The 18,584-nt window shown below is 38.8% G+C and overlaps 1 protein-coding gene across 1 annotated transcript in view; it reads right to left on the bottom strand.

Moving 5' to 3' along the window:
* Positions 1-17,411: 17,411 nt before the first annotated feature.
* LOC125240519 (SET and MYND domain-containing protein 4-like) overlaps positions 17,412-18,584 on the bottom strand; it is a 35,210-nt gene continuing 34,037 nt past the window's right edge. The window contains 2 exon segments of the mRNA XM_048148412.1: positions 17,412-17,659; positions 18,319-18,395. Coding sequence (XP_048004369.1) covers positions 17,470-17,659; positions 18,319-18,395 — 267 coding nt within the window. The 3' untranslated portion in view covers positions 17,412-17,469.

The following is an 18,584-nucleotide window of genomic DNA, read 5'->3' as shown; positions in this document are numbered from 1 at the left end:
GCAGTACTTAGTACCACAGGTTTGCGCCAGTTCTCTTTCGCCAAGGAGAGCGGCGTGAGGTTTCCGTCAACTGCCACCACATCACGATGCATCCCACACTCGTTGTTAAGGAAGTAATTCCTGAGATTGTACACCTCACGGTTGTGGAGATCTTTGGCGTTTAGGAAGCCTCGACCTCCGCACTTCCGTGGGATGTACAATCTCATAACAGACGAGCGCGGGTGTAACATACGATGTGTGGTAAGCAGTGAACGGACCCTCCGATCCAGGGCGTCCAGCTCAGTCTGGGTCCACCGTAGTATGCCAAAGGAGTATGTGAGTAGAGGCATTACCCAGGCGTTAAAGGCGCGCACTTTGTTGCCTCCTGACAAAAGACTGTTAAGGACTTTTGTGAGCCGACTGAAAAAGCGCTCCTTTACCGACCGTCTAATGCCAACATCCTCAATACCCAACGACTGTGACATACCAAGGTACTTATAGGTTTCTGATTCAGAGATAGATCTGAACGACATCGTCTCAGAAAGTTGTAAATTTTCTGAATTTACAACCTCCCCCGCTGTACATGCATGACCGCACACTTATCGACACCAAACTCCATTCTGATGGCGGTACTGAAAACTTCTGTGGTTTTCAATAGCACCATCAGGTCTTGGGTGTTCGGTGCAAATAGTTTGAGATCGTCCATGTACAGAAGGTGAGAGATGACTTCACCCTCTCTCCGAAGCCGGCAACCTAGCCCAGAATCCTTCAGCAGCGTGCTGAGGGGATTCAGAGCTAGGCAGAACCATAATGGACTCAAACTGTCACCCTGGAATATTCCTCGCTCAATCCTTATGAAGTCCTGCGGGCCAGGGGGGCCATCAATGCCTCCTGGTTGACGAAGGACTGTGATCCACTGCCTCATACATGCAGCCAGGAAGGATATTAAAGCTGCATCAAGTTTATACAGCTCCAATACCCTTCTCAGCCATGAATGAGGCACCGAATCATAGGCCTTCTTATAGTCAATCCAAGCGGCCGAGATGGCTCCCTTGTTCCGCCGAACTTGTTGGCAGATGGTCATGTCTATGAGGAGGAGCTCTTTAGTACCACGGGACCCAACCCTACATCCATTTTGAGCGGGAGCCAGAATGTTGTTAGCGACAATATGCGCGTTAATTTTTGCTCTCAAAATGGATGTAAGGAGTTTGTAAAGTGTAGGCAAGCACGTAATGGGTCTGTAGTTTTTTGCTTCCGTGGTACTACCGGACTTATAGAGCAGGAAAGTAACACCAGTTGTTAGGGAAGGTGGGAGAGAACCAAGATCGAGGGCTTGTTGAAATTGCGTTGCCAAACGCGAGTGCGAGCATCGAAACCATTTTAGCCAGAAGTTGTGCAATCCGTCCGGTCCAGGACTTTTCCAGTTCTGGGTCGTACGGGTAGCACAACTTACGTCGTCGGGGCTGATGGTGATAGCCCCCATAGGTTCGATGTTCTCGCACTCGCGTTCGACAACGGTCATCCACTCACTCTCCGTGTGTTCGACGGGCACCGACCAGATGCTACGCCAGAAATCAGACATGGCAGTAGCATCCGGCAGCTGCACGTCAGACACACGAGGGTCGGTTTCCTCCCACCTTCGGTATACTTTCCTTTGGTCGCTTTGAAAAAGACGATTCTGCTGGAATCGGTCCACACGCTTTCTGTAGCGGCGAATACGGCTTGCCCATGCATAGACTTTCTGCTTCAGGAAGTCGATGCGCTCTGTGACATTGGCCAAATAGTCGCGGGGCCTGATGTCCGTCCCCGCGAATGCCTGGTTCACAAAACGCATTACTCGAGGGCGATTATTACCCCCTCTGAAGCAGATCAGCTTTGCAATGAGAGTCCTAAACGAGTTGATACGACGCTCGATCCGTACTTGCCATGCAGGGACACCTCCGGCGGTCCTAGTTGCACGGTCAGCGTCCGGAAACTTGACTCGAGCAACACGGCACGCCGCGATGGCTCCGCAGTACATGATCGAGTGTGTATCATCTAGATCTTTACTAGTCCGTATAAATGGCTCTAGTAAAGCGTTTAAGGCTCCCATTAACGCTAGATTGCGTCTATTCATAGGCAGACGTGGTAATCGTGGCCTAGGATTGTTTGTGGAGCGATACTGCGTAATCGCCTCTTCCAAAGACCTCCTCAGTTGCTCATTAGCAGGCTCACTCACGCTCTGACTCGCGAAGTCCCCGCCGTCGTTACCGGAATCAACCCGCGGCGCATCCGGTGCCAGGTCGGGTTCGGGCACCGGGTCCGGTGACATGGCGGGCAAATTCCGCCCCGAGGCGGGGTCCGCGCGAGCAGCGAGAGCCTCCTGGCGAAGCCGATCAAGTGTGGCGTCATCCAACCGCCTTGACCGCTGAATGACGCGCACCTGATCCGATAGTCGCTGCTCCGATACGGTGGTGGTGGGTTCAAGCGTCTGAAACAGAAGCAGCATTCTCGGACGATACGCTGACAGCCTAGTTCCCCCCTCTGTAGCCCCATAGTACGCTCGCATGACGTTCTCGTTCATCAACTGAGACCATCTCATGCGGCGCACTACACCACCGGCAGCGGGAGCCGTGGGCGGGGCAGGATGTCCCGCAGGCCCCAAGCGTGCCGGCAGCGGTGGCCGCCCTCGTCGCGCAGGTGGTCGTGGCGGCGGCGGCGGCGGCCCGCTCTCGTCGCTCGACTCGCTGGTGTCGGCCGCGGCGGTGGCGAACTCGTCGCTCGACGGCGGTTGCGAGGAGACGGACGAGGCGGGCGAGGGTGGTGGGCGTGCGCTTTGTAGAACCGCTGATTGTCCGCGTGCTTTACTTCTCGTAATCATTCCGTGATATTTGTCTTGTACATGTCGATCATTTTTATGGTGAAATATACCCAATATAAGTTTGGTCACATGTAGAACTGGCTTGGGTTCTGGTTTCCACAAAAATTAACTCAAAAATCAACATGTAAATACAAAATATACAAAAATTTTTTAGAGAGATTAGAAAAACACGTTTGAAGTTGACAGCGTCTTTTTTTTTTTTTTTTTTTTTTTTTTTTTTATTATTATTGTTGATGAAATTAATATTGTATTTTTTTAGACATTGGATTTTTCCTAGAAATATTCTAGACATGTATTTTTATATATACATATACCTAATTATATATATTTTTTGTTTAACGATTATTTTTATATGAAATTGTATATTATAGACTCAATATTATTATGAACAATAATTTACAACAATAAATTGCTCTGATAATTAGGTTAGATTAAGATCATAATATATATGTAATGAACTATTCATAAGAGCTTGTAACTAGGCCTACATGAATAAAGATATTTTGATTTGAAATTGAATTGTCCCAGAATTTCCATACATTTTTGTTACTTTCCTCTATTGTTACCCCACACAACATGTATGGAAAATGGTAACAAAATAAGAAAAAATCGCATGGGACAATTTTTTTAACTGCTAGGATTGAAGAGGCTAGTGATTCTGAGTAGAAATACCATTTTTTTTTTTTTCAAAAATATCACATTTCATAAAAGTGGCGAAAAAAAAGAAATGCTCATTTAGGAGAATAATATAGGATAAAATTGCCGTGTTGTATAAATAATTGAGTCAGTTATACCTATCGTTAATAAAATACCAGTGCAATATATCGATTTTGATAAATATCTAACGACCACCGCTAGAAAATTTGCTTCCATAAAAACATCAAAATCTGTCAAAGCTGCGAAGTAACATACAAACCTTTCCAAACTATTACATTACGATACAAGTGCGGAAAATAGGAAGTTCGTAACAAGGGGCTATAAATTAAAACACGACCTAAGGTAGTGTAAAACACGAGTGCCCTGTTCGCACGCGTATCGTACGACGTTTTATAGTACCTACATATGGCAAAACGTTTCAACATAGGCACAAAGTACTAATTTGTGCACAAGTGCGAGAAAGTAGCAGCTTGTATGCTGTAAAATAACTTGGGGGGTAAAAAAGAATAAGGTCCTATTGTCAGAGTTGATAAATGTGTTTACACTGATCAGCCTCTGGGTAGTTGACAGCCCACTTGTTAAGCGGGTGGTATAAGTGGCCATAATCGTCATAGTCATTACATTCATTACCAGATAAAAAGCACTACAAGATAACAGTTATAATAACGATTAGTTTCCACACGGGAAGCATGGTCGCGCGATAGACGATAAAATATCAGGCCGTCTCTATCGCACTTACAAATAGTAGGGACGGCCTGCTATTTGATCGTCTATCGCGCGACCATGCTTCCCGTGTGGAAACTAATCGTTATTATAACTGTTATCTTGTATAGCGACCACCCGCCTAGCGGGTTTGAGCAAAATTCGCGAGTGCCCACTACGCGGGTTCCTGTGTTAAGTCATAAAAGATAACATTTCTAATTCTGTATTCGATATTCTAATCGGTTAAAAGGTAAAACAGTTCAATTTTGAAGGCCAGACAGTTCTCAAGTGTACTCTTTGAGATATGTCTCGAGAAAGTTTGTAGTACGTTTATATTTAGTTGAGAAGCCAATTGTGAACGACTATTGCCGGCCGCGTCCTGAATTTGGGACGACGGGCGGCAATGGGCGTGTCTACCCGCGGGGTATGTAAATGTTAGACTACTGTATGAAAGGAATATGGAATAAATGAGCTTATCAAGCATTGGGTACTTTTATTTCTGACTGCGTTCACTACATAACGTTCCTTAATTTATCTACGTCCATATCATAAAATATTCGTATACAACTGTACATAATTAGGCATTAAAACATCAGTGTAAATTGTTGAAACGATAACATCAAAAGTAAAGACGATCATTAAAAAAAACTAAATAACAAATTACATACATCTAAAAACACTACAAAAATAATATAAATAAACCCCTTTCGGCTCGTATCATAACAACACTCGTGTATTATACTTCTCGTTATGCACCAGTCACACAAATAACTACTAACTTTTCATCAAGCTTGAGAAACGTCCACACCTAGATACCCCGTATATCGTCACTACTTTGAAAAAATCTCGTATCTCACGCTGCTCCTCAAAGTTAAAAGGCAGTAAGTCTATATGCATTCCATACATACTTATTACAATTTTCTTTTCATTGACAGATTAAGATACAAGTTTTTTTAAAAGTAGTGACAATATATTGGTTTAATGTGGTAGAAAAATTCATGGATTTATATGAGTATTGTCAGGAGGGCGCTGTTCTGATGTATGGGATGACAGTTTAGTATAGTATGAAGAAATTCTAATGAAATTCCGCAACTTGACGCGTAGTCTGGTGAGGCTTTAGTTATAGTTATAAGAAAAGACAAATAATTCCTGTTAATAATCTTTAATAGTGGAAACTTCAATATCGGTATTAGATATATATTGACTAATTACAAAAACATCTAGTTGCTATGTAAAAGTCTACGTGTAAAACTTAGACTAAAACGTTGTCTGTCGAAAATTACACCCAAATTATATTGGCAAGACTCGACCCTTCAGCACGTACAACGTACATTCTTTTTCCCCTCACTAGCTCTGAAACACGTGTTTTGTTTTAATACCAGCGGGTAAAAACGCATTTTATCCACTAGTGGATAAAGTAATTTGACCTTGAATAGAGGCAAATTTTCTGCTTTAAAATTGATAAAAGTGGGTTAATCTAGTGATGAAGATGTTTTACCACCTGTGGAACTACTGGAAGTAGTGATAAACGCGTTTTTTGCGTTGTACTTTCCTCGCTATAGTGAGGGGAAAAGTTTTGTGTTACACTCGGGTGCAAATGTATTTTACTTCTCGTGTATTGAAAAACTCACAAGCTCAGGATTCTATTCTCGAACCACTCGCTTCGCTCGTGGTTCAACTATAGAATCCTTTCGCTTGCTCGTTTTTCAATTCCACACTCGGCGTTAAAATACAACTTTGCACTCTTGTATAACAAATAACTATTTTTTTTTTAATGTAATGAAATCATTTATTACATATCTGTATTTATTTCAACACACTTAACACAGTAAATGTGTGGGAGGCAAAAATACACGTAAAAGTTACTTGAGTGAGTATCGACTTCATTGAGTGTTTATTTGAACTACAGCTACAAATGAAAGGATCTATGTATACTTATATCGGGAAAGTATCACTGATTTAGAGATAGATTATCACTTGAACCTGCACCGTGCGGCACGGCGCCACAAAAAAATGTAGCTTTCGATTATACTTGTAGATGGCGTAATGTGAAAACGCACTTAAGTGTCACTTTTGACATAGATTTATGGCTCGAAAGTGACACTTAACGCCAATCTACAAATAATCGATGGCTACAAGGCATTTTTTGTGGCGCCATCTATGTGTGGTGTAGTGTGCGCGCGTTCTTATGCGGTCGCATTTTAATGTATGGGGTGGTATGATCTTATATTTAATCTATGATATTAGGTAGTCAACATTAGTGAAAAAGAATCGAGTCTTTACCAACACTGCACATAAATAAATGTTAACTACACTGCAACATCAAAATTCGTAAAATAAACTTTATCCCTAAATTATTGCCAACTGTGGTGTTTTGATTTATTATTATAGGCTCCACGGCACGCGTTACATCAAAATGAAATGTGCGTATCATTAGTACAAAAAGGAATAGCCTAGCCGTCAGTAGTTGTATCCTACAATTGTACATGTAACACTATCGGGCCCGTTTCACGAAAGGTACAAGCCTTAGGGCCTATTTAGACGGTACGATAACTCGCATACGAGTTTTAGTACATTGCGGTATTTGATGGCTGTGCAAAATTGTATGTAACCTCAAAAGCCCGCAATGTAACTAAAATCGCATGCGAGTTCGCACGTAGTCTAAATCAGGTCTTATATTACAAGTGTGTTTCCATGACAACCCATACGATTTGACAGTTCGTGCACTTGAAATACAAGGCTTGTACCTTTCGAGAAACGGGCCCCAGATACATCGTACCAGCCGAGGTAGTGACTAATATCTGAACAAGTGTCTGCGCATTTTAGAATTTGGTATCCCCCAATTAGCGTAAGTTGTTAACAAAAATTAACTCACTATCAGTCCTGTGACGATAATTAAGTATGCCATTTCAATAAAAATATTGTTTTTGTGTTAATTACATAAGCTTTAAGCGATAATCTACATATAGTGTGAAAAAAAGAATTTTTAGATAGATTTTTAACCCCCGACGCAAAACGACGGGGTGTTATAAGTTTGACGAGACTGTCTGTGGCATCGTAGCTCCTGAACGGATAAATCGATTTAGATTTAGTTTTTTTGTTTGAAAGCTGAGTTAGTCGGGATCGGGAGTGTTCTTAGGCAATGTTTCATGAAAATCGGTCCACTATGGGGGTTCTTTTTTTAATTTTTACGCTAATTAGGGGGGGACCCATATTCTGAAAATGCCCGTCTCCTTATTTTCGAGACGATAGAGTGTGGTGAGAGAAAGGGGAAGTTATGTTTTTAGACGACTTCGGTCGCATCGTTATAGGTATTTGTTACAGACTGTACATACCATGAAGAAATAATCCATTGAATGGAAGTTGCATAATTATGCCGGAACGTTAATGATAATAAGACTCTTTAAAGGTTCAGTACCGTCAACAGGGGTGAATAGGGCGGGCTGGGGCGAATAGGGATAAAGCAAAGCTTAAAATTTGAATCTGACGTTTCTTATTAACTATTTTCAAAAATTGACAATATATTGTATTAAAAATTTAGCTCTAGTATTATTTTGATTACAATGCTTTTTTTGTAGGTATTATCAAATATGTTCCTCCTCCTTACGTTATCCCGGCAATTGCCACGGCTCATGGGAACCTGGGGTCCGCTTTGACAACTAATCCCAAGATTTGGTGTAGGCACTAGTTTTTACGAAAGCGACTGCCATCTGACCTTCCAACCCGAAGGGTAAACTAGACCTTATTGGAATTAGTCCGGTTTCCTCACGATGTTTTCCTTCACCGAAAAGCGACTGGCAAATGTCAAATGACATTTCGCACATAAATTCCGAAAAACTCATTGGTGCGAGCCGGGGTTCGTACCCGCGACCTCCATATTATCAAATATGTTATCGGGGTAAAATTAATTTTAATTTTCAACCCTATTCACCCCGGTTAACGGCAAATAATTGTTCCGATTTTCGAATACATATTTACGATAACTTGATTTTATCTTAACATAGATAGTAATGTTTGTACGATTGATAAAGCGCACATTATAACATAAAAAAAATGATTTTATTGTACTTAATATTACTCAAAAATACACACATTTTCACAAGATAGATAGATAGATGATTTATTTCACGAAAAAAATTACAATATAAGTTTGTGTTTCTGTACAAAAATATAAGAATTCCCATCATGATCGTCATAAAATTAAAAACTTAGAGATAACAGGAATAATATTAATATTAAGTACAAAAATATCTTATTGAGACAGTTAAACCCAAATATATGATTGGCCAAATATTTTGCATGTATAGTTAATTCTACAAAAATGATAAAATGTGTGTGAAATGTAAGTGTTACTATATAGCTATAGCTAGCTATCTAAGCTTGGAAAATGTGAAAATGTAGTGAAGTGTAGATAGATCCAAACTGACAAACAATACGAGATTATGGTGTGCACTGTGCAAATCTAATACGGGCGAATCTTAAACAGTGGTTAGTATAGGACATAAGATGTAATGTAACTAGATAACTTTTACTTAGAATTAAAATTAAAATGTTATCCGTACAAAATGATTCGGCCATCAATGTAATGCAAACACACTAGCGCTAAACGCTCGTTGACAGTTGTCTGTCATCGCAACCATGTTTACAGTAAGTACATAGCTGCTGAGAAAATTTTCATAAATAATTTTATGGGATTAAAATTAAGTATTTAAAACATCTTTTAATTAATGAAAACACTAATAAATTCTATACCTGCACGGGTACTATAGGAAGTGCGATAGGGACGGCCAGATGTTTTATCATTTATCGCGCGACCATACTTGCCTGCCTGGTTTCATTTATCGCCCGTATAAGGCTTACACACTGTATACGTGTTACCGTCATATAACTTTAGTATAGCGGTAAGCATTTGTGCCGTTATCTGGGTAAAGGGACCTGTTTGTCGGTGTCGCTTACGTCCCGCGGCGTCGTATTTGTGTACGAACCTCGTCCATAACGCCGTAAGCGCCATCGACAATAAGGTTTACCCAGATAACGTCACATTTATGAGTTTGTGAGTTAGTGTAAGTAATATGAAAGACTAGATCACATAAATGATTCGATGTGCAGAAAATACAGTAGAATGATTATTGATTAATAGAACTAATTAAGTACCGTCAAAAGGGGTGAATAGAGACAGAACAACAATGTCTTTACCTGTCAATTTCTTATTACAATAACCATTTATTGAAAATAATAGTATATTTTGTATGATACGATTTGCTAAGATAAATGTTAAGAAATCGTCAGGTAATTTTTAATTTTGTTTCCATTCCATTCAACCCCGCTATGCTAATTCACCCCGGTGAACGGTATTTAAAGCTACTTACATGAATTGGATAAAGCGTATGAAAAGTGCCCTAGCTATTATTCTATTTCATGCCACGAGGGATACAAGAATTTAGTAGTTTATTACAGTTTTAATTAACAATTTAGTATATTTCAAAACGCTATTTTTTACTGTATTGTCTCGGAGTTAAAAGGTCAATATGTAGACTTACAATAAATATATCTTGTTTTATGATATTAAAACTCTTTTACAAATTTTACAATTTATTGGAAGTAGGTAACTGTTATTGTAACAAATAGGTACAGGTCGATTTACAAGAAATGGCAAGAATGAAATGAATACGTAAATTTAATAAGTATTTATACACCGTGTTTCACTTAACACTAAAAACCTGAAAACCGTTCGTTCAGAATTGATACCTAGTAGAATCGATTGAGCTACATTTTGATGGGGGTAATATTTTTTTTTTAATTTGTATTATTAGTTATTTTTTACTTGCCCATTCTACAAACTCGTAATACAACATTGTGCATATCGCATTGCTAGAGGTTGTATACCTTTTTCAGTATTTAGGGGTATTCATACTGGCTGGTTACTTGGACGACTATTTTTTTCCGCTACGAGTTTGACGTTGTTTGTCAGTTTAATTTTAATATTTACCTCTGATAAGTCATAAGTCATAACAAATTGAACTCGTACCTAATTACAACCTTGTTATTTTAAATGTTGGGTTTAAATTTGCTTACTGAGATTACCTGTCCATTTTGAAGTTTGCTGTGACAAAGCTTTAAAGTGTTTTACAGTGACATATGGTAAACCTTATGTCGTTGCAGTAACGTACACAAATAAGTAGTTTTAAGGTTTTTGATGGTAGCTAGCAATTATTTTTTTGAGTGTAGAGTTAAAAGTCGAGTAGAGCTGCACAGAAATTTAAATATTCAATTAAAAAAATAAATAAACATCAGATTAAAAAATGAATACTCTAGATATATTTAAAAAAATAAAAATCAGTTGGGGTGTCTGAGGTTTTGAGTGATAACGGAAACACCGTGTATAAGGTACAGCGGAACAAATCTCGACTGGGGGGCAAATGTAGCTGGTCCATTTTTTACATGTTTAACAATGTTTACATTATTAAATAGAGTGTCCACCGGTTATATATGGTAGGCGTGTTCAGTGGATATATGTAGAACTCAACATCATAGTGTAATAATGGAAAAAATGGATTAGTTACAATTGTCCCTCAGTCGAGATTACCTTAAGTTATATATTTAACAATGGGGCAAAGTTGTTGTATACTATTTTTCTGTTCAGCGGAGCTGGGAAGCGATAACTTAACTTAGTTAAGCGCGGCCGAAAAAAAGATGATTTCCGACCGGAGTACAGAAAAAGTTCATTCCATTCGTGCCACAGAGTGTAAATTTCATTTACATACTTTCAATTTGTGAAGTAAATAAAACAGACTCATATGTAGGTACATACAGTCGAATTCATAAATATGTGTACATTTCTTCACCTTAATGCGTTGCAACAAAGAGGATCGAGTATTATAGAGAGTTACTGTCAAAGTAAAATGTGTAATCACAGTGCATAGATTGCCATCTCTCGACACAAGCTTAAAACTTTTGAACCTCAGTTTTGACAATTTGGCCCATATTGTTAGCTTGATATGTGTTAAAATGTCAAATATTAATATTAGCGCCATCTAGCCGAGCGTTCCCCCAAGGGATAACGCCATCTAGGCCACCGTACCTTTTTCTCTAGGGCTTTGAGGTACGTTTTTTTCTTAGACTTTATCCGTCTATACGGAGTTACATATGTTTTTGGTTGCAATAAGGTGACAAAATGTACACATATTTATGAACTCCACTGTACCACTTAAATTGTGTTATGGATACAATATTAAAAAATACGTTTATAAAAAATGTAGAATAGAAAAATTTGTCTACTTTCATAGTTCAAGTAATTATACATAATTATGTATCCATGTTCGTGCTACTCCTAAGTAACTATTTTCTATTACAATAAAAATATTGCACACAGCACAGGAAAGTCGATTCAACTTTACAATTATTTTTTTAGCATTAGAAATAAATACGAAGAAACAAGATATCGTCACTACTTTTAAAAAAACTTGTATCTTCGTCTGTCAATGAAAAAAAATTGTAGTATGTATGGAATGCATATAGACTTATTGCGTTTTAACTTTGAGGAGCCGCGTGAGATACTTTTGCGGGGTTCTTTATAATGCTAAAAAATAGCGGTTGACTATTGAAAGTCGCAACTTTCAATCGGAAACTCGCGGTTAATATACTGCGTGCAACATTCGTTTTAAAAATCACTCACTGTTATGTCGTTATACTTAATGTAAATATATTTGAACATTTAACATCACTTTTGGGCTATGTATAGCTCAAGTAAGACCGGTACCGAAAACCGGTATCGCTCACGTAAGCACTCCATCAGAATTTACCGAAAGTCTCTATTAAACTATTTCTAAAGATTCCAAAGTTAAAAAGTTACCGATAAAAATGTCGGTCAATATAATTATAGTTCCTTAGTTTTATCATAGATTAAATATAAGAAGATCATACCATCCCATACATTAAAATGCGGCCGCCTAAGAACGCGCATACACTACACCACACATAGATGGCGCCACAAAAATGCCTTGTGGCCATCGATTATTTACAATCATATCTGGGCAACCGAGCTTCGCTCGGTTCTGTTTCGTATCCTTGACATGTGTCGCCATCTAGTTCAAAAATGAATAGTACCTACATCGAGCGAAAGAATTCTCAGCCTTAACAACACAACTACTCCACACGAGATGGCGCGCATTTCGCCACAAAAACTCAAATAGTGTATTTTCCACAGATGTCATATGTACCATAGATCAAGCAAACGTATCTACTTAGCGTGTCAAATGAACTCAGTGAAATCCACTGAGTTGTCCGGCTTTAATCGCAGCTTGCAGCTTTCGGGCGTCAATTTTTGTAAGTTGAACTCAATCAAAACATAAAAAATGCCTCGTTACGTGATATTCAATTGCAACAACACAAAAATTATGAACAATCAAGAGCCTGAGACATATTTAAAATTACAGGCAAGAAACAACTTCAGTACAAAATTTGACACGCTCGGCCCCTATACAAATAGATGAACTTGTTTCTTCTATATAAATAAAGTTCTGTGGTATTTTCTATTCGTTTTAGCCTTGACCTGTGTTGCCATCTAGTGTTTGCAATAAATAGTACTTACATCGACCGAAAGAATTCTGTCTTAACAGTACAACTACTGCACACGAGATGGCGCGCGAAGAAAAACGCATGAAAACTCGAAAATTCGCGTTTTCCGGGACCTAAGGATAAGTTAGACCGATTTTTCACCCCCAAAAACCCCCATATAACAAATTTCTGCGAAATCGTTAGAGCGGTTTCCGAGATCGTCAGTGTAAATAAATATATATATAAATAAATAAATAAATAAATAAATATACAAGAATTGCTCGTTTAAAAGTATAAGATTTTTCAAAAAAAAAATTTCAAATTTATGCCATCTACAAGTATTATCGAAAGCTACAAGACATTTTTTTTGTGCCGCCATCTATGTGTGGTGTAGTGTATGTGCCTTTATAGGCGGTCGCATTTTAATGTATGGGACGGTATGATCTTCTTTTTAGTAAGGCGGCGGAATTGAAAAAAGTCGTCTAGTTTTAAAGTTGATGTGACTGGAGAGTATACTGCTGACAAGTGGTATCGTTGTGATCGGTAGACTTTACTGAGTACGAAATAATGACTTGTCACATTCTCAGACTGTGGGGGGGTTAACTATGACGTCACAAAGATCGCGGTCCCGGGTTTCAATTTTTTGCCAATTTGTCTAGAACCCCTTATCCAATTTTGAAAAATGAGGTGTCGATTGAAAGCGTATAACATGCTGATTAAGATTTGTTATAAGTGAAAAGTATAGTTTTGTTAGTTATTTTTTAATTAACAATAATGCAAAAAATACTTTTTTTTTACTCTCTTTTTTTATTTTTGTGACTCAAAAAGGCAATGAAAACGGCCACTTAGCTAAAAAATATGTTATATAAATCATTTAGCTACATTATTAAGCTACCTGTTGCTTTTGAAATTTCTACGATCGGATAATAAATAAGCAAACTACAAGCACATACCTGTAGGCGGGGAGTACCGCTTGACACGCGTTCCCATACATTCGGCGTCTACCAAATTACACCTCGCGCAAAATTCGTTTCAAGCAGATATACCTCTAATCTTATTCATCGTAACCTATCAATATTTGTATCATTTGAAAGTACAATTAAAGTCCTTTAAGAAACAATATCAACCATTTTCTTAAAATCAATAATCGCCAGTCTACGGTGGTTACAAAGAAAAAAAGCGGGGATTCAATTTGACTGGTTCCCTAGGTTTGATACCCTAGACGAGTTTAAAAGGGGAGGTAAAGGTGACAAATATGGGTCGTTCTCTGGCCTGAAAGCTACACAGAGGGCCAGGGGAAGAAAAACTAGGGTTTAAGTTATTTTTTCTTTTATTTGTTGATTTTATTGTTTAATTTTTTGTAATTTTATCAAGAATACACGCTGGTTTCTTTTTGTGAAAATGCCCTTTTTTATGAGAAAATCGATGAATTTCATGGCATTTTCCGATAGAGACTAAAATTAACTTTCAAATAAGGCCACATAGTCATACTTTTACTTATATAATATTAAGGGAAATAGCCCCGGCGGAGTAGTGCAAGCGGGACAGCAGTGTAGCAATCCATAAACCTGACTTCACTGGTTCCTCAGTGCCACACATAGTGTTACGAGGTGCCCTGCGCGCCCTGCTCTCTAATATGTGGGTCAATACTGCTTCAACGCAAACGATTGAGATGTGTGATTTTTTTGACACTGAGTGTATTTGCAGGAGCTGCATGTACTTAACAAGTGTACCCCAACAACTATTTCATGTTTATAACGCATTATTAATAATAAATATGCTCTTGGCGTAGGGATGTGACGACCCCATCGCCCATTGGTTTAACCAGTGCAATCAGTCAACGCAGGGCACCTTGTGGCGAGCTGTTGGGGAACAGCGACCCCACGTACCCGAGTGCTCCTGGGGAGTTCTGTTACCCGTAAGGCGGGTGGGTGGGACAGTACTCTCTACCTCTGGCTTGCCTTGGCTGGTCGTCCAGAGTGGAGTCGTTAGGGTTACATGCCCCAGGGGTGGAAGTGAAAATTTGCATAAGACGCGAGTTGGTACAGTGGCTTGACAGCCACTGGGCAGAAAGCGGTGTACACCTCTCAACACCCTTGAGTTCCCACACCGGTGTTGCCCTTGAGCCATCTTGAATGTCGCTTTTTGTGGGGGCCCATCTTATGGGGACGAGTCACCGTCTGCCGGAAATAAAATTGGATACCATTTTATTAGGCAGGCGTCCGGTTTTTTATCCATAGCCCAGTATTTAGTCCATCACTCTCATCAAAATAGCCCAGTTCATTTTAGATTCCATTAACTCTCAAATAGTCCTTACACCCTGGCGGGTGCTGCCTCTGCGTGTGTCCCATGATACGGGCAAGGACAGCATCCGCTCGGTGTACCCCTTACATTTCATTAAAGTGTCAAAAGGGCCTCTACGCGTTGGCTTCGGCCCCGCGCACGCCTCCCAAAGGTCCGGAACACCATTGTTCCGTGATGGGAAAGACATACAAATATGCTCTTAATGTTATCTTGATCTTGACTTCTGTCGAATAATTATGTTCTGAGAAAAGTGGCTAAAAGTAATGATTATAATTACTAAAACATTAAAGGTAACTTCATTTTAGTGATTTAATGTGTATAACGCCCGAAGTCTAATCGTTTTGATTTTAAGATTACTTTTTAATACCTACTGGGTCAAAAAACCGCACCTCTAAGTCGTTTGAGTTCAAACGGTATTACTTGGTATTACCCTTAATATTATATAAGTAAAAGTATGTATATGTGGCCTTATTTGAAAGTTAATTTTAGTCTCTAACGAAAAATGCCATGAAATTCATAACATTTCTCATAAAAAAGTGAATTTTCAGCAAAAGAAACCAACGTGTATCCTTGATAAAATTACAAAAAAAATTAAACACAATAAAATCAACAAATAAAAGAAAAAATAACTTAAAACTAAACTTAAACCCTAGTTTTTTCTCCCCTGACCCTCTGTGTAGCTTTTAGGCCAGAGAACAACCCATATGTCACCTTTACCTCCCCTTTTAAACTCGTCTAGGGTATCAAATATCAAACCTTAGGAAACCAGCCAAATTCCATACCCACTTTTTTCCTTTGTAACCACCGCAGACTGGCGATTATTGATTTTAAGAAAATGATTGACATTGTTTCTTAAAGTACTTTAATTGTACTTTCAAATGATACCAATATTGATAGGTTACAATGAATAAGATTAGAGGTATATCTGCTTGAAACGAATTTTGCGCGAGGTGTAATTTGGTAGACGCCGAATGTATGGGAACGCGCGTCAAGCGGTACTCCCCGCCTACAGGTATGTGCTTGTAGTTTGCTTATTTATTATCCGATCGTAGAAATTTCAAAAGCAACAGATAGCTTAATAATGTAGCTAAATGATTTATATAACATATTTTTTAGCTAAGTGGCCGTTTTCATTGCCTTTTTGAGTCACAAAAATAAAAAAAGAGAGTAAAAAAAAGTATTTTTTGCATTATTGTTAATTAAAAAATAACTAACAAAACTATACTTTTCACTTATAACAAATCTTAATCAGCATGTTATACGCTTTCAATCGACACCTCATTTTTCAAAATTGGATAAGGGGTTCTAGACAAATTGGCAAAAAATTGAAACCCGGGACCGCGATCTTTGTGACGTCATAGTTAACCCCCCCACAGTCTGAGAATGTGACAAGTCATTATTTCGTACTCAGTAAAGTCTACCGATCACAACGATACCACTTGTCAGCAGTATACTCTCCAGTCACATCAACTTTTTCCGAGACCCTCTCGCCGCTCTACTATTTATTTAATCTATGGTTTTATGAATTCTGTATACGGTGAAAGCTAATAAAATATTAAATATAGGACATGTACTGTAAGAATATTTTGTTACAAAATTAACTTTTCTTGGGGGGTTACAAGTAAGCATGTTTTAATGTCAATAAGTATTGGAAAGATTATGCCGAGGAAGTATTGGACAAAGGAAGATTTTTATTTTGTCATTTCTTAGTTACAATTGTGAAAAATATGGATTGTTACCCAATATTTTGATGAGAATATGTTAGGGTTGAAGAACATTTTATGGTCAGTTAATTAAGGGTTGAGTGGAAGAAGCGAGGGGAGGCCTTTTCCCAGCAGTGGGACACTACACCAGGCTAGTTAAAAAAATTGTTTGGACTGTATTGTTTTTGGTGGAGTAGTACAGTCAAGTGTAAAAATATGGGTGCGTACAACTTATCAAAAATATGTCCCATAGCACTTTATGTCGGCGGAATAAGGTCTCGGTACATATTTTTGAGCGGATAAAATCGATACGTATTTTTGCACTTGACTGTACTTACGAGTATGTTCTGGAAATTTGGATAAAAATATGTGTTGGCAACGAGAATGTTTCGGGGTTAAAGCGAGATAGATTCGGGGTTACAGTGGTAATAGTTTGGGGTTGTAAGGATAATATTTTGGGGTTGTAAGAATAATATTTTGGGGTTGTAAGAATAATATTTTGGGGTTGTAACAATAATATTTTGGGGTTGTAAGAATAATATTTTGGGGTTGCAAGGAGAATATTTTGGGGTTTCCACAAGAATATTTTGGGGTTGCAAGGATAATATTTTGGGGTTTCCACAAGAATATTTTGTGGTTTTCACAAGAATATTTTGGGGTTGCACTGGTAATTTAGAGATTTCAAAGCGACCGTTGTCTGTGGGCAGGCTATATCTTAAGGTGGTAGTGCAGGTCTGTGTGCGCGGAGCGGGAGGCGGCGCGCGCCTCGGCCAGCAGGGCTGCGGCCAGCGCCTCGTGCTCCTTGAGGCGGGACACCAGCGGCTCCCAGCACCCGTAGTTCAGGGACGTCAGCTGGACGGCCTTGGTTAGGATCTTGTGGGTTTCTAGGAGCCAGTCCCTGGGGAAAACGGTTGTAGGTGAATTTATCGAGTAGCCGGGTCCACACAGTAGGCCTAGCACATGATTGCCGCGAGAGTATGTCGCCGCGAGATTGATGACACGTCTCAAGAGCGTGCCCGAATGTTGCAAGGTGTTAATTTTTGTAGATTGCACTAACTTCAGTACAAAAAAAATCTGACACTCAGCCCCCTCATGCATTTCTTCTTTTTTCGCCACGTTTATGAAATGTGATATTTTTGAAAAAAAAATTTATGCTATTTCTACCTAGAATCACTAGCTTTTTCAATTCTAGTAATTAAAAAAATTGTCCCCTACAATGTTTTCTTATTTTGTTACCATTTTCCGTACATGTTGTGTGGGGTAACAAAAGAGGAAATTCTGGGCCACTATTTGTCTCCCAGTGAGATTGAAAGTACTCGTGATTCTGAGTACAATTGACTTAAATTTACTAAAAAAATCAAAATAAAAAAATGGCAAAAAATGATCCCCTATACAAATAGGTGAACTTGTTTCTTCTATCTAAATATGTATAGGTATTATGGGTAGGTACTATTATTTGTGTTTGAGCACTGACTTCGGCACGCAACCTTAGGCCTTATCAATAGCGCTGGTCCCTGATGAAGCTTTACTTATGTTATGTATATAATAAAGACTCACCGATAATCAGGGCTCTGTTGCGAGTTGAAGACCCTCTCCAGCATCACGTCTGACAGTTTCCTTAGCTCGTGGGCCACCTGATGGTTATAAAGACACTTAGGCACTGGTCAAAAGTGAACAAGCGATCATCGATTCATCGCTTACTCGTTTTTGGTGTGACTAGGGTTGCAAATAGAAAAAAAAACAAATGTTTCTTTTTTCAGAATTATGAAAAAAAAACCAAGCACCATGGTTTTTTTCTAAATGTTTATTTTTTCAGATGAACA

The sequence above is a fragment of the Leguminivora glycinivorella genome, chromosome Z, assembly GCF_023078275.1.
Source record: "Leguminivora glycinivorella isolate SPB_JAAS2020 chromosome Z, LegGlyc_1.1, whole genome shotgun sequence".
Lineage (NCBI taxonomy): Eukaryota > Metazoa > Arthropoda > Insecta > Lepidoptera > Tortricidae > Leguminivora > Leguminivora glycinivorella.
Note: the sequence above shows the minus strand (reverse complement) of the source record. Positions and strands in the feature narration are given on the sequence as shown.